General features: G+C 57.9%; 1 protein-coding gene across 1 annotated transcript; it reads left to right on the top strand.

Moving 5' to 3' along the window:
* The first annotated feature begins 277 nt into the window (after positions 1-277).
* Positions 278-14,215, top strand: LOC34623651. The gene is made up of 18 exons (XM_026334346.1): positions 278-283; positions 822-1,219; positions 2,680-2,996; positions 3,381-3,511; positions 3,653-4,261; positions 4,523-4,708; positions 4,796-5,106; positions 5,388-5,460; positions 6,313-6,757; positions 6,854-7,576; positions 7,622-7,959; positions 9,079-9,436; positions 9,716-10,919; positions 11,169-11,267; positions 12,370-12,478; positions 12,660-13,566; positions 13,747-13,903; positions 14,083-14,215. The coding sequence occupies exons 1-18, from the start codon at positions 278-280 to the stop codon at positions 14,213-14,215; spliced, it is 6,504 nt and encodes a 2,167-aa protein (XP_026190131.1).
* The last annotated feature ends 524 nt before the right edge of the window (positions 14,216-14,739 follow it).

Here is a 14,739-nt window from a genome sequence, read left to right as displayed (position 1 = left end):
CCACTGTCCTGCACTCAGTTAGTCTCAACGAACGGGTTTGCAACACGACGAAGTGTTTTTTTAAAAGGGAAAAGATGTAGTGGACTGAGCTACAGGTGGCAATCTTTACCATACCAGTCATACATCTAAGGATTATTTAAGGATTAGTGACCGATTGACTGGGTGCACTGGCCCTTCGTACATTTTACTTATTGTGAAGAACTCTTAACTCGATACAAGAAGACATCATACTGTGTGTGTGTGTGCGCTAGAGGCTATGTACAACTAGCTGTAAGCGATGGAGGTATTCAGAGGGTGCAGCAGCGTGTAATCTGGTCACCCTTTCTCCCGTACAAATCCTTGGGACGATGTGGGTAAAAAAGCGGGGGAACCATCTGGAGAATTCCGGATAAAATTTTGGCTTGAGGCTACTGTATACGAAGTTATTCACTATGCAGTGTTTTCTGGAGTGTAGAGAGTGATTTCCTGAGCCCAAATCGGTTTCTGTGTTTTTGAAAATGTCAAGTAGTGCCACCTCCGACGAGCTCTCCTCACGCGGCTAGTTCCGGGTGGACAGCAGAAGAGGCAGCCGCAACGAGCCCTCCTGCTGCCTCTGAGCATTTCGAGCACGTGCACGCATCCGCAAGAAGTTAGAGCGCAGGCGCTCATCGGTGACCTTTTCAGCACGAGTGCTCGCTCTGCAACAAGCTCGCATCGCTAGCGACCCCACCCCCCAGGCAGCCCTTCAAAGAGTCGTCCTCGGTCTCCGTTAAAAGGGCAGTGGAAAGTGTCGACGCGCAATTTTTGCCTTCCACACGCTGCGCACACTTGTGTTTGGCTAGGCCGCAAGCTTGTGCGTGTCTGCTGCTTCGGGGGCCCAGAAAGCACTCGAAGTCGCCGGAGAGTCTCTACAGTCACGGCGCAGTGCAACTGGTCAGTTTGGAGCGAGCAAGCAGCACAGTCCTGAGCTAGCACCCGCAACGGAACGGGTTAGGTCTGGGTGTCGCTGGAGACAGCAGAGCTCCCGGGATATTTCCCGGGAGAAAAGAGAACCTCGAGCAAAAGCATTGCAGTCTGAAGCCCTCTCATTCCGACCAAAGGAAGCGACTGCAGAGCACCAGACCCAGAGGCCCTCCGAGGGAGCACCTCTGGCGCAACACACCATGGGATGTCGTGGAGCTCCAGATGCCTTCCGCGAGCACCACGAGCTCATCCCTCTGTCTCTATCGTTGTTAGGCCGGTTTTAGGCTTGCGCAGAAACAAACACCTGCACGGAGAGCTCTTCATGCTGTTCTATCAGGGCCCCCCCATGCGAGCAGCGCTGGGTCCCTTAGGTGCTGCAGCCGCTGCACCTCAACGGGAGGCCCCTTCGTGCTCCTTGCACCTCAGAGCCTTCTTATTTCTTGGTTCTGGGAGCAGGTTTTAGGGTTTTAACGCGTTGCATGCGCTTGCCAGCAGCGGGACCTTCCTGCTGCTGCCCGCCACCCCTCCCCCCCGCTGCTGTGTAGTTTCCCTCGTGTCGCTGCGGGGGGCCAGGCTCCCAGCAAGTGGCCGCAACTTGCTTCGTTTTACCCTAGAGCAGCGGTTTTTGCGCGTGTTGCTGCACCAGAGCCCCCGTTGGCAGCAGCGGCAGCAGCAGACCAGTCCCCAGCAGCTGCAGCGCCGGGTGCCTGGGGGCCTCTCTCTCCTGCGTTCGCAGCGCCACTGCAAGAATCCGCTGTTTATCCGCGGGAAAGCGGCGGCTCGGCAAAGCTGCCGCGACAAGCGAGACACGAAAGTCCGCCCTCAACGAGGAACAGAGGTTTTCGCCGCCTTGCGGCTGCTGCGGCGAAGACAGCTGCTCCCATTGAAGGCGGCCAAACAGCACCCAGAGGAGTAGCTACACCGGGTGGTGGGGGCCTCGTGTATGGCTGAGTCTGCTGGGCGCTGCTCGCGTGGCTCTCGGGGGCCCCTGGGGGGCAGGGGGCCCCTCTCTTGCTGCTTCCCAATGGTTGCATCCCGCAGCAGCAGCACAACGTAGCATTACCAGCACGAAAAGAATCGCGAAAGGCGTCGAAGGGGGATGCCGACTGACGGGTATGGAGGCCCCTCTGGGCTTCCCTTGGCCTCTGCGGGGTCTGTAGGCGGGGAGACTGAGGAGGAGTTGTTTTGGTTCGCCAAAGACACGCAGTACTTCTCCCGTGTACATCCGCAGCTGCTGATGCTGTTGCAGCAGCACCAGCAGGAGAGCGAGGCTTTTCTCGATGCGACTGTCCCCTTGCTGGTAGGGAGGGCTAGCCGCCATCATCACCAGCAGCAGCAGCAGCACACGGCCGTTCAGTCAGCCTCCCTCGTCCTCCAGCCGGACGATATATCGGCAATTGAGGGGGAAACCCCGCTGCATCAGGCTGACGAAGAGGAGGAGCTGCAGCTCCTGCAGCAGCTTGAGAAGCTGCAGCAACGGTTGCAACTAGAGCAGCAGGAGCACCAGAAGCAGCAACAACAGCAACAGCAACAGCAACATCAGCAAAACCAGCAACATCAGCAAAACCAACAGCAAAATCAGCAACATCAGCAAAACCAACATCAGCAAAACCAACACCATCAGCAAAACCAACACCCGCAACAACAGCAACACCCGCAACATCAACAGCAAAACCACCACCCGCAACATCAGCAACATCAGCAGCAGCAAACAGAAGCAGGCAGCAGCACCAACAGCATTTTCGCTGAGAGTGCAGCTGATAAGGCACAGGCCGCTTCTTTCTATGGCCTCCCTGCTGCACGGGGGAGCAGTGAAGGTTGCAGCACCACTGGGAAGAACGCCTCGGTGTCTTCCGAGGCTCTATCGGGAGATGGCATCCTGGCGCATGCGCAGCACCAGCAGGCGGACCTTGTTGTTGTCTCAGGAACGAGTGTAAAGAGTGCTCAGAAAGGCATGGGAGGAGAGGCAGCCCCATTAAAGGCCACGTGCGACAGCAAGCAGAGCGACACTCCTGGCAGCAAGGGGTCCACATGCCTTCCGCCGGAGACGACGGGTAGCACGAGCACAGCAGCAACAACAAGCAGCAGCAGCACTGGCAGCAGCAGCGGTGCCACCAGCAGCAGCGTTTGCGTGGAGTCAAGTGTGTTCTCGTGGCTGCCGGTGTCTCACTGCCCTTCTCTGCTTTCTCTGTTGCATCACCAGCAGCTGTTAGCGCATGCACCGTACCAGACGCGCGACACGGGAATGGCGTACAAGGAGCGAGACTCGGGGGGTCCCTCCCTCATCGACTTGGTCGTGAAGAAGCGCCCAGCGGGAGCTCCCAGACACCAGAGACGACCGGGGGGGGGAGGACGCAGCTGCAGCAGCAGCAGCAGCAGCAGTCAGAGGGGGGGAGGGAGCTGCAGCAAGAGCGGCGGAGAACCCCCTGCAGGCGCAGGGTTTACTTCTTCTGCTGCCGCTGCTGAAGAAGAAGCAGCCGATGAAGCCGCTTTCGATCCGCTTGCCAACAAGAAGTGGGCTGGCCAGCCCTTGCCTCCAGTCTCTTTGCATCCGTCGCCGAATGGAGCCGTGCTTTCTCTGCTGCTGCCTTCGAAGCTCTCCGCAGCAGACTTTCCCGCTGCGCTGGACCAGTGCACCAGCCTAGAGGAGCTCCTGCGAGTGGTGGCTGCTGCTGCAGCTCCCGCCTCCGCGGCAGCGCAGCAGCAGCAGCTGCAGCTGCAGTCACCCCCTGCGGAGACGTCCACGACGGCTGCAGCTGCACTGGACGAGGCAGCCCCCATCAAGGCGGAAGGCAGTCAGCAGCAGCAAATGCACAAGGGAAAAACTGCGGCACAAGCACATTTACGAGCGCAAGGAGTAGCGGCGGCGGCGTCAGTTTCAGGATTTCCGCCTGGAAGAATGCCCCTCCCGCAGATCCTTTGTGGGCCGTCTGCTGTGTGGTTGTCTGCCGCGCCTGTCGGACTGACAGCGAAAACGCCACCTTTTTCTTCCCCGCACTCACTAAGAGGGGCGGGGGAGGCGCTCGCCACTGCCCTCCCAGCGGCGAAGGCGGAAAGAAACGCGCACGGCAAGGAGGAAGACGCAGAACTGCCGGTGTATGCGCAGTCCTACCTAGAGAGCCTTGATACCAGGAGCCGCGATTCCATTGCAACGCGTCTGGGGAAAACTCAGCATCGTCATTATCATGATTATCGGCAAGAGCAGCAACAGCAGAGGAGGCTTCCTCAGGGAGAAAATGCGAGCGGCTCCGCGGCTGCCACTGCTGCTGCTGCCGCGTGTGCAGGGGATGAAGGGCCTCTTCCTATTCGGCCAGCTCACGTGTTGCCGCCTCTCCTGCAGTACTACGGGGATGATGAGCATTCTCGACCTGTGCAGCAGCAGCAGCAGCAGCAGGAGCAGCAGCCTCCTCGTCAGAAGCAGCAGCAGGAGCAGCAGCGGCGGATTGTGTCGCCTGTGCCTCCTGCAGCAGCCTGCGTTCCTCCAGAAGACGCTGCCAAGCGCACGGGCGTTCCTCTAGCCCTTGGATATTGCAGGGAGAGGGGAGTGCTTGTGCCGCTTAAGGGCCTTGAGCCTCTGCAGGAGGAGATGCAGCGTGTTCGTACGCCGAGTGAAGCAGCAGCAGCAGCAGCAGCAGCAGCAAGGAAAGCAGCGGTGGATGCAGCTCCAGGCAGGGGTGATTTCGATGTGCTTGGAGAGCAGACAGAGGAGCGCCAGCCTCCGAGGGGATTGCCTCTAGAGGGGACTGACGTGTCAGACGCACCAGCAGCAGAAGGGCAGGGAACAGCAGGAGCTTCCGCAGCGTGTGCTGCTGCTGCTGAGGCGTGTGGAGACCCCTTGAAGGCTTCGTCGAAGGTGCGTGTCAGCAGCGCTAGCGGGGGAGCTTCTCAGGAGACGGCTTTCTGCATGCCGAAGGAGAAGCGGCAGAGGGAGCAGCAAGATGGGGATGGAGGAATGGTGCCGCTGCCGCTGGTTGAAATGCAGGCATCAGCGCAGCAGACGGCCAAGCCCCCACATGCCGTAGAGCAAGGCGCAGGCACAGACACGCAAGAGCAGCAGCAAGCGAAGGCGGTAAACGACGCAGTTTCAGGCGATATGCCTCTGGAGATAGAGGCTGAGAACCTGACATGGCGTCTTGTGCGCTTAGCGCGAGAGAAGCGCTACCTGTAAGCCCTACACAGACGTACAACTGGTGGTTTAAACGGCCTTAATGTGGGGACTGTAGGTGGGTTAGCAGGCTGAAGCTTTGTAGAGAAGGGTTGCCTGCTGCTTGTGGTAGTGGTACTGGCGGTGTTGGCTGCTGCTGCTGCGGTGTAGAAGAGTTTTCTTCCGCGAACAGGCCCTTAGGGGCCCCTTAGGGGGGCCCCTTGGGGGGCCTCTTGGGGGGTCAGTCAGGGAAGCGATTCTCAGGGTTGGGGGTGTTTTCTGGGGTGTTGGTGATGTGCAGACTCAAGAGCTTGTTAGCATCGGTGTCATCAGAAAGGCGACCGGCTCTGCAAGAGTGGGCAAAGGCTGAAGAGGTATGTGGCTTTAGCTGGGGGGAGGGGGGAAGAGTGCGATTCGTGAAAAGTGGTGTCTGTGTGTCTGTGCGAGTTGTGCCTCCTTGGCGTCGCTCTCCTGGAGCCTGCGTGTGTCTGCTGCTGTGGTTTGATTTCGTAGTTTTGAGATTGCGCGTCTCTCTCTTTCTCTCTGTCTCTCTCTGTCTTGGGCTTCACCATGAGGATTAGTCAGTTTAAGGACCTTCCTCGCACAGCCGTATGTGCCTTGCTTTCTTGTGCCAGTGCCTGTGCGTGTGCGTGTCATGTATGTGTGTTGTCATGTATGTGTGTGTGTTGTCATGTATGTATGTGTGTGTGTTGTCATGTATGTGTGTGTTGTCATGTATGTATGTGTGTTGTCATGTATGTGTGTGTGTTGTCATGTATGTGTGTGTGTTGTCATGCATGTGTGTGTGTTGTCATGCATGTATGTGTGTTGTCATGTATGTGTGTGTGTTGTCATGTATGTATGTGTGTGTGTTGTCATGTATGTATGTGTGTTGTCATGTATGTATGTGTCTTGTCATGTATGTATGTGTGTGTGTTGTCATGTATGTGTGTGTTGTCATGTATGTATGTGTGTTTTCATGTATGTGTGTGTGTTGTCATGTATGTATGTGTGTGTGTTGTCGTGTATGTGTGTGTGTTGTCATGTATGTATGTGTGTTGTCATGTATGTATGTGTGTGTTGCCATGTATGTATGTGTGTTGTCATGTATGTATGTGTGTGTGTTGTCATGCATGTATGTGTGTGTGTTGTCATGTATGTATGTGTGTTTGTTGTCATGTATGTATGTGTGTGTGTTGTCATGTATGTGTGTCTGGACTGCGTAGAAAATGGTGCAGCACTACATTCAGCAGTCTGCAGCGCATGCGTTGGACACGCGGCACACGTATACCTTGGCGGATCAGACTTTAGATGTCTTGAGGCTTCGCGTGACGTGCAGCAACAGCAGCTGCTTGCCCCCCGAGTGGGCGGAAAGGGCCTTGTGTACTGTATGTGGCAGCGGAGAGGACTGGGACGAGGATCCGATAATATTTTGTGATGGCTGCTACATTCCGACGCATTTTCTATGTCTGGGGGGCAGAGCAGGCAGCTTCGACGCTGCAGTTGCTGCCGTTGCGGCAAAGAGGAGAAGGCGAGACAGAGAAGCGGGTGGAGAGGCGGGGCGCTCGGTAGCTGCTGCGGCTCGCGCGGCAGCAGTTGGCAGCAGCAGCAGCGGGAACAGCAGCAGCAGTAGCAGCAGCAGCAGCGGGAGCAGCAGCAGCAGCAGCAGCAGTAGCAGCAGCAGCGGGAGCAGCAGCAGCAGCAACGCTACAGGGGCCGATCGGACTGCCGCTGGAGGCGGCTGCAGCAGCCGAAGGGCTCCGGCAGTCAGCAGCAGCAGCAGCAGCAGCGGCAGCAGCAGCAGCAGCAGCAGCGCTGCAGGAGAGGATCGTCGTCCTGTGTGTGGTGCAGGCGGCTTTGCGCCTGGCCACGGTGCAGACGAAGAGTGGCTGTGTCCGTTGTGTGTATTCATGAGGAAGCAGCTGCCCCTTCTCGACGAGGAAACAGCGCTGGCAGCCATCCGTCTGGCAGCCTCGCCGCGAACGCTGGCAGAAGCAGCAGCCGCGAAGGCTGCAAGACACAGCAACTGGGGGCACGAGCAGCTTTCCGCGTTCGATCGATGGACCCCCCCCACGCTCATTGGGCTTCAGCAAGGCGATGGAAGGCGCCCAAGAGGCTTCAATCACAGGAGAGCTGCTCTCCTTCCCCACCACCCGCCAGCAGCGTTGCCGTCTGTGCGCATTGACAAGTCTGCAGCAGCAGCGGCACTAGCGGCAGCAGCTGCTGCTGCCGCTAGTGCCGCTGCTAACGCTGGTGCCGGTGCTGACTTGTCAGTGCGCAGGGAGCAGCTTGCAGCGGGAGCAGCAGCACTGCTCGCAGCACCAGCAGCACCAGCAGCACCAGCAGCAGCAGCTGCTGCTGCTGCTGCAGCGGCGGAGAAGGCCCTGTCTCGAAACAAAGTATCTGTGGAGGAGGTCTCCTTGCCCTCCGCAGACTCTGGAGGCAGCAGCAACAGCAGCAGTAATGGCAGCAGCAACAGCAGCAGTAATGGCGGCGGCAGCAGCAGCAGCGACACCTGTGGAAGGCTTGCAACAGCCCTCAATCCGATGGACTATCTGCGGCAGGTCCCTTTTGTGTTTTCGGATTCCGAGGAGGAGGAGACGATTTCCGCCGAAGCGGCGACCACAACGACGCAGCAGCAGCGGAGCAGCGCTGCGGCGAATAGCAGCTGCAGAGCGGGGGGCGTCCAGCAGCAGCAGGAAGAGGAGTTGCTGCAGAGCAGCAAATACCACAGCAAGGATCCCAAGATGCGCTGCGTCGTGGAGGTGTCGCCAGTGCCTGGACTGGTAGTAACGCTCCGTCTGCCCGTGTGTTGCCTCTGCGGTTTTGACGGTTTTTGCCCTGGGGGAGGCCCCATGCGAAAAACAGACAAGGTGAGTCAAGTGCCGCTCCCTTTCCTCGTCTACTCTGCCTCCCCCTTGGGGCTTTGAATGTGCCACCGATGCACTTGCATCCATGCACTTGCATACACTTGCATCCACTTGCACTTGCACTTGCATGCACTTGCATCCATGCACTTGCATGCACTTGCACTTGCATGCACTTGCACTTGCATGCACTTGCACTTGCATCCATGCACTTGCATCCATGCACTTCCACTTGCATCCATGCACTTGCATCCATGCATGCACTTGCATCCATGCACTTGCACTTGCATCCATGCACTTGCACTTGCATCCATGCACTTGCATCCATGCACTTCCACTTGCATCCATGCACTTCCACTTGCATCCATGCACTTCCACTTGCATCCATGCACTTGCACTTGCACTTGCATGCACTTGCACTTGCATCCATGCACTTTTGCTTGTTTGCTTTCTGCATGTGCGTGTGTCGCGATTTGCAGCCGAAGGTGTGGGCGCATGTCCGCTGTGCCTTGGCAGTCAGCGGCTTAGTCTCCGAGGAGACCGTTCGTGTGGCAGTCGAAGAAAATCGCTCGCGTCTTCGCTGTCTCCTGTGCCACCACTGGGGACCAGCACCCGCGCAGTGTGCGCAGCAAAACTGTCCAAGGCCTTTCCACCTCCCCTGCGCCACAGCCAGCAAAACCTTGCAAACGGACTGGGATCAGGGGAAGCCGATTGTTTTCTGCCATCCGCACTCCAAAGACAGGGCCCCTACCCTTGTACGTCTCTGACCCTCTCAGATGTTTGCAGCAGCAGATGCAGCCGCCCGAGGCACGCCTTGCTGCTGCATCTGCTGCTGCAAGCATCGCGTGCCGCTGGTGCTGGGCAAAGCGCCGTGCTCCTTCGGAGACATTCCCGCATGCAAAGCTGCCGCCACACACTTTCCCCCTACTGCGCAGTGTCTGGCGGGTTGAGCGGAGGGGGGGCGGGAGAAATAGGGGCTTTGGTTCCCTTGCCCCTTCCGCTTGCCAGTGTGTGTGTGCGTCTATATATATATATATATATGTGTGTATATTCATACACATATTTTTATTTATATCGAAATATTTATATTTATTCATAACAGGCTGCGTGCGGCGAGTGCTGCAGATTCTGCGCCGGTACCAAGCGAATAGAGAAAAGGACAAGGTGAAGGCTAGGGCCCTCGATCTGCCAGTGGAGGTGGATCTGGGGCGGAGGCGTCTCGCCTTAGACACTGCAGACTTGCTCTTCGCGTCTCACAAGCAGACGACTGCTGTTATTCAGGATCTCCTCGCTGGTGACGAGTGCACAGAGCAAGTCGCCAAGGGGCAGCCGCAGGAAGCGGCGAAGGCGCATGCGGTGGAGGGCAGACTGCTGGAGAGACGTCCAGGAGCAGTTGCCGCAGGGGACGCATGCGTAGCAGCGTCTCGCACCCCAAGACCATACAGTGGCGAGGCTCCGGAAGAAAGAGACAGTGAGCGGGAAGGCCAGTGCCTCAGCAGCAGCAGTCCCCCGAAAAGCAGAAAAGCTGCGACACGGAGGGCGTCTTGCGGCAGCAACGCCTCGGACTGGGCAGAGGAGGCCCCCCTTCCCCAGCAGCAGCAGCAGAGGCGTCTGAAGCAGCTCCGGCAGAAGCAGCAGCGGTCTCCTCAGCAGCTGCCACCATGCCGTGCAGGGCAGAGGCACAGCAAGGGGTCGGTAGGTGGAGAGCGGCATGTCCAGGGGGGGAGCAGCGAAGCGCGTCTTCCAGACTTTTCGCCAGAAGTGCCTTGCATCGAGAACGCACCAAGAGCACCAGCAGCAGCAGCCTCCACCGCTTCCGCAGGCCAGCAGCCTTCTGGCGACGAAGAAGAAATTCTGGCGATCAGGGAGGTGGGAGACGCAGGGGTAGCCGCGCGCATCGCGGCATGCCTCTTTGGCACGGCAGTGCCCTCCTTCCTGTGCGACGAAAAGACCTTTTGCTGTCTCTTCGCGGGAGTCAGGGGCCCCTCCGTAGGCCTCCCGAGAGACTTGCCAGTTGGCGGCGGCAACTCCACCACTTTCGCCGCCGGAGTAGTGCCCGCCAGCTTCGCGGCGATGAGGGAAGGTCAGGGCTTGCATGCGCGCTGCTGCCTCCTTGAGGCGCTGGCACTGCTGTTGGCTTCCCTCGGCGTCAAGGCGGAGGGGTCGAATAGGGAGCTGCTGCATCAGCTTGCTGCCGATGTGCGATCTCGCAGCATAGGGGATGCTGCGGGTGCACTAGCGTCCTCAGCAGTGGCAAGTGCGGGGGCCGTCTCGTCGTTGAAGCTTGGCGGCAGCAGCGCCTCTAGCAACTACTCGAGCAACTACTCGAGCAACTACTCGAGCAACTACTCGAGCAATGGCAAGTTGGCCGTCGCTGCAACAAGGCTCCCGGCAGTCCCTTCGGCTTCGCTGCGGAAAGCTGCGCTGCTGGAGGAGGGACGGCTGCCAGGAGAGCTGAGTGTCTCGCTCTTATCCCGTCTCGCCGTTCTGAACAAGGGCGCTGCGTGCTGTCTTTGTGGACGCGTTGGCTTCGGCTCGCAGCAGCAGCAAAGCGAGCAGCAGCAGCAGTTGCAGCCGCAGCAGCTCTGCAGCAGCGAGATGATGCTCTGCTGCACTGTGTGTCACGTCAAGGTCTGCAGGGGTTGCTGGGGAGCCGTGGAAAGACAGCCCTCGAGTGTATCCATTGGCAACGACGCAGCGGCGAGAGCAGTTCGCCTGCAGCGTCGACGGGCTTGGCGGGATGCAGGAAGCAGCTCTGCAAAATCCTCATCGGCCACTACAACAACTGCAGGGAGAGACGATCTCATCAGTGGGCCTTGTGATGAGGCCCTCATGGATTCCTGGGTTTGCCCCCGATGCGACGCCCTCTTGTCTGGGGAGGTCCCCTCAGTGGCGATGAGCCGCTGTCTCCTTTGCAGCAGAATTGACGGCCTTCTTCTGAAGCGGACGGATACGAGATCCTCGGGGTAAGGACTGGGGTGTCAGAAGGCGGAGGGAGAGCCTTGTAGGCCTCCTTGGATGCTCGTATTTATCTGCGTTTGGCAGTTTTGAATGGGGGGGAAGGGATGGCAGCCTCGTTCTGATTGGGTGCTTCCAGGTATCCTGAGTTGGCGTTTTTTGTGCTGCTGCTGTGTTTTCTCAGAAGCAGTCGCACGCCGCATCCGACAGATCCTGTAGACGGCGAGCCACAGTGGGTCCACTGTATTTGTGCAGAGGGCCTTGTTCCCCCACGCTTTGCTGCCCTTCCAACAGAGTCTCTCCGCAGCATTGCAAGGGCTGCCTTCGATAGGCCGTGCTGCTTCTGCGGACAGACGGTGAGCGCGTGGGGAGGAGGGGGTGGATTGGGAGGGAAGCGGTGATACATCCCGAGGGGGGGGAAGAGGGGGCTTCTTGTTCGTTTGAGGCCTGGCGGTTAAAGGTTCGGGTGTGTGGAGGCTAGCGTGAAGACGTGTGGATGTGATGTATGGATGTGATGTGTGGATGTGATGTATGGATGTGATGTGTGGATGTTTGTGTGTGTCTATGGATGTGTGTGTGTGTTTCTGTGTGTGAGCATTTGTGTTTCTGTGTGTGTTTTTTTGTGTGTGTGAGCATTTGTGTGTGTGTGTTTCTGTGTGTGTTTGTGTGTGTGAGCATGTGTGTGTGTGAGCATGTGTGTGAGCATGTGTGTGAGCATGTGTGTCTGTGTGTCTATGGATGGGATGTATGGATGTGTGTGTATCTATGGATTTCCGTGTGAGTATGTATGTTTGCGCGTGTGTGTGTGTTTTGTTGTTTGTCGACAGCAAGGCGCAACGATGAGTTGCAGCAGCAACGGCAGCGGGAATCGCTGTTCCTACGTGTAAGGGGCCCCCCCGCCGCAGGCGTCCTGCGAGAGCACCCCCCTACTAGCACCAAGTGTGTTTGCAGACTAGGTGCGCGGGGTGAGAGAGCCATCCGTGCATGCGCATATGTGCAGATGTCGCTGCTGCTGCTGCCGCGCAGGTTTCATATTTCTTGTGCTCGCGTGTTGGGCTGCCGGATGGAGGGGCACCACGGAGCCTCGCACAAGGTGTACTGTCTGTATCATTCGATCCAGGGGCCCCAAAGGCCTCCGGGGGCCCCCCAGAAGCTTTTGGGGGCACGGAGCAATGATGGGAGGATGCCCGCTACCAGAGGCGGCTGGGTGAATCCACTGCACCAATTGGGGGTTCGACCCATCGAATATCTTCAGGTGGGGCCCCCTATCATTCTGCAGCAGCAGCGGGGACGGATCTGTTGACTGTCGGAATCTTCGCTAGTGCTCTTGTTCCGTGTGGTATTCGGGGGAGTAGGAGTGCGCGCATATGCTGGAGCTTGTGTTGTTGTTGGTGTGTATATGCTGGAGCTTGTGTTGTTGTTGGAGTGTATATACTGGAGCTTGTGTTGTTGTTGGAGTGTATACGCTGGAGCTTGTGTTGTTGTTGGTGTGTCACGCTGGAGCTTGTGTTGTTGTTGGAGTGTATATGCTGGAGCTTGTGTTGTTGTTGGTGTGTATATGCTGGAGGTTGTGTTGTTGTTGGAGTATACATGCTGGAGGTTGTGTTGTTGTTGGAGTGTATATGCTGGAGGTTGTGTTGTTGTTGGAGTGTACATGCTGGAGCTTGTGTTGTTGGTGCGCGTGGGGTCCTCTGCTGCAGCAACGTTTCCTTCCTGGGATTTTGTTGACAGGGCTGCCGCATGCGAAGCCTTCCCGCATAGCGGCAGCGGCAGCAGCAGCATCAGCAGCAGCGCTGCCAGCGTCGCCGTCAGGAGGAGGAGCAGCAGCAGCGGCAAGCTGCCGTGCTGGTGGCGACACTGCAGATGAGCGGCTGTCGGATCACGGACCTCGTCTGGCGGCATCCTCGAAGGTCGTCGGCGGGGGGGGGGCCCCCTTGAAGGGCCCCCCCCGTCTTGTAGATGCGACGGGCGACGTGGACTTTTCGGAGGAGGATGAGTGTGACAGCGGCAGTCAAACGCCAGCGCCTCCGTCTCCCATGCATTTGGCAGAGCAACGCGAGTTGCTGCAGCTGTCACGTGTTGTGGCTACAGAAGCTTTGCGGAAGCGGGGAGGCGACAGCGTCCTCTACAGCCCCAAGCAGCTTACGTGGGTGCCTCCGAAGGGGCCCTCGGGGGCCCCTCGACTGGACAGGGGCCCCTTCGAGGAGACGAGCGAGTTGCAGGGGAAGCGGAGGGCATCGGAGAGGGAAGGCGTTCCTGAGGAAGAGGACGCCGCTGGGCAAAGGCTGCAAAAGCGGCGGCGCGAAAGCGACGGTGCAGCAGCGAGTGCAGCGATGAAAGCTTCGGCTGCCCGCATGCCGACGCCTCCTCCTGCGAAGGTTGCTGCGTCTGCTGCCCTCTTGTCTGCGCAGTGGTATGGGGGGATCTCCTGCGCAGGCCTGCCCCCCTCGGGGGCCCTCCAGGATGCCTCCTCGGGGGGCCCCGAGACTCGCCAGCAAGAAGGGCAGCAACAAGGCCCCGCCGCACTGCCAGTGGGGCCCCCAGGCCAAGTGGAAGGCGAGACAAAGCCAGTGTTTTGCCCAATCTGCAACGGACTGTATAAGGAGCTGCCAGGGGGTGGACCGGGTGACGGCCTCCATTGGATTGGATGCGACTGTGAGCCTCGGCTGGCAGCTCTTCGCAGTGAACTCGTCGTGAACTGCCTCGTTGTTTGGGAGTTGCCCTGTGCGAGCCGTCGCCTCGCGCTGCGCCTGGCTGGAGGGAGCCTTCGCTGGTTCGAGCTTTCTGCATTGGCCTCCCTACTGGTTGCTGCTGCTGTGCTTTGCTGTTGCACAGGCTGTCTGCAGTGGTATCACTGGCTCTGCTCGGGTTACACGGACGATCACCCTCCCCCAGCAGATGAGGACTGGTACTGCTATTTCTGTGCAACTCGCATTCGGGCTTCCATCGAAAAGAAGAACCGAGAAAAAGCGTCCGCTAAGGCCCAGCAGCAGCAGCACCAGCACCACCTGCACCATCAGCCCGCTAAAACGAATACGTACGGCCCACTGCGGGGGAAATGCATGGATTGAGGGAGGGCTACACTGCTCAGGGAGCTTTCGAGACCGTGTTTGGATGGATGGATTACTCGTGCAGGTTTTTACTAGAGAATTTTTGATGGTTTGTGCACAGTTGTGCTTTTGTTGTTCAGGAAGGGAGCCAAGCGGTAAGATGTCAAAAAAGGTACTTTACTATACCCAAACAAAGTGGAAGCCGCTCTGCTTCTTCCACCGACAGAAAGAACGAGTCAGCTTACGTCTTTTGAGGGGAATTCATTTATTCTATCGCCTGCCACGTGCTGCCACATGTTCCCCTTCTTCATTTTGGGATATGTGGGCGTCGTCTATACATCCCCTATCCCATTCATCTCCTCAACTGGGAGTTTCCTTTTATAGGCAGCGTTATTGTGCTCTTCGTTTCCCCTCGCCCCTCCTTTCTGTCGTCGGCATTCTGCCGTGTTTGTCTATGCTTTTTCTTCTGCATTGATGGCACCAAACCACGCCTTCCTCCATTAAAGGCATCTGCATCCCATTGAGAGAACGCGTATGATACTACGTGCCTTCAACTAGTAGATACATGGTATCAGAAAGGCAGATATTGAGAAGGCAAGATAGCCAGTGCCAGAAAACCCCATGTAAGAGTCAAGCGACAAGCTTGCTCGGCAACAATGTCCGAGCCAGATAATAGCTTCACAGGCAACTTCGCGTTGCTTTATAATGCAAACGTAATTAAGTGCTGCGAAGCCGCCAACTAAAAGCCACATCATTACATGTGCCTTGGGCTCTCCAG

The sequence above is a fragment of the Cyclospora cayetanensis genome, unplaced genomic scaffold (genome assembly GCF_002999335.1).
Source record: "Cyclospora cayetanensis isolate NF1_C8 unplaced genomic scaffold, CcayRef3 CcayRef3_contig_4, whole genome shotgun sequence".
Taxonomy (NCBI): Eukaryota; Apicomplexa; class Conoidasida; order Eucoccidiorida; family Eimeriidae; genus Cyclospora; species Cyclospora cayetanensis.
Note: the sequence above shows the minus strand (reverse complement) of the source record. Positions and strands in the feature narration are given on the sequence as shown.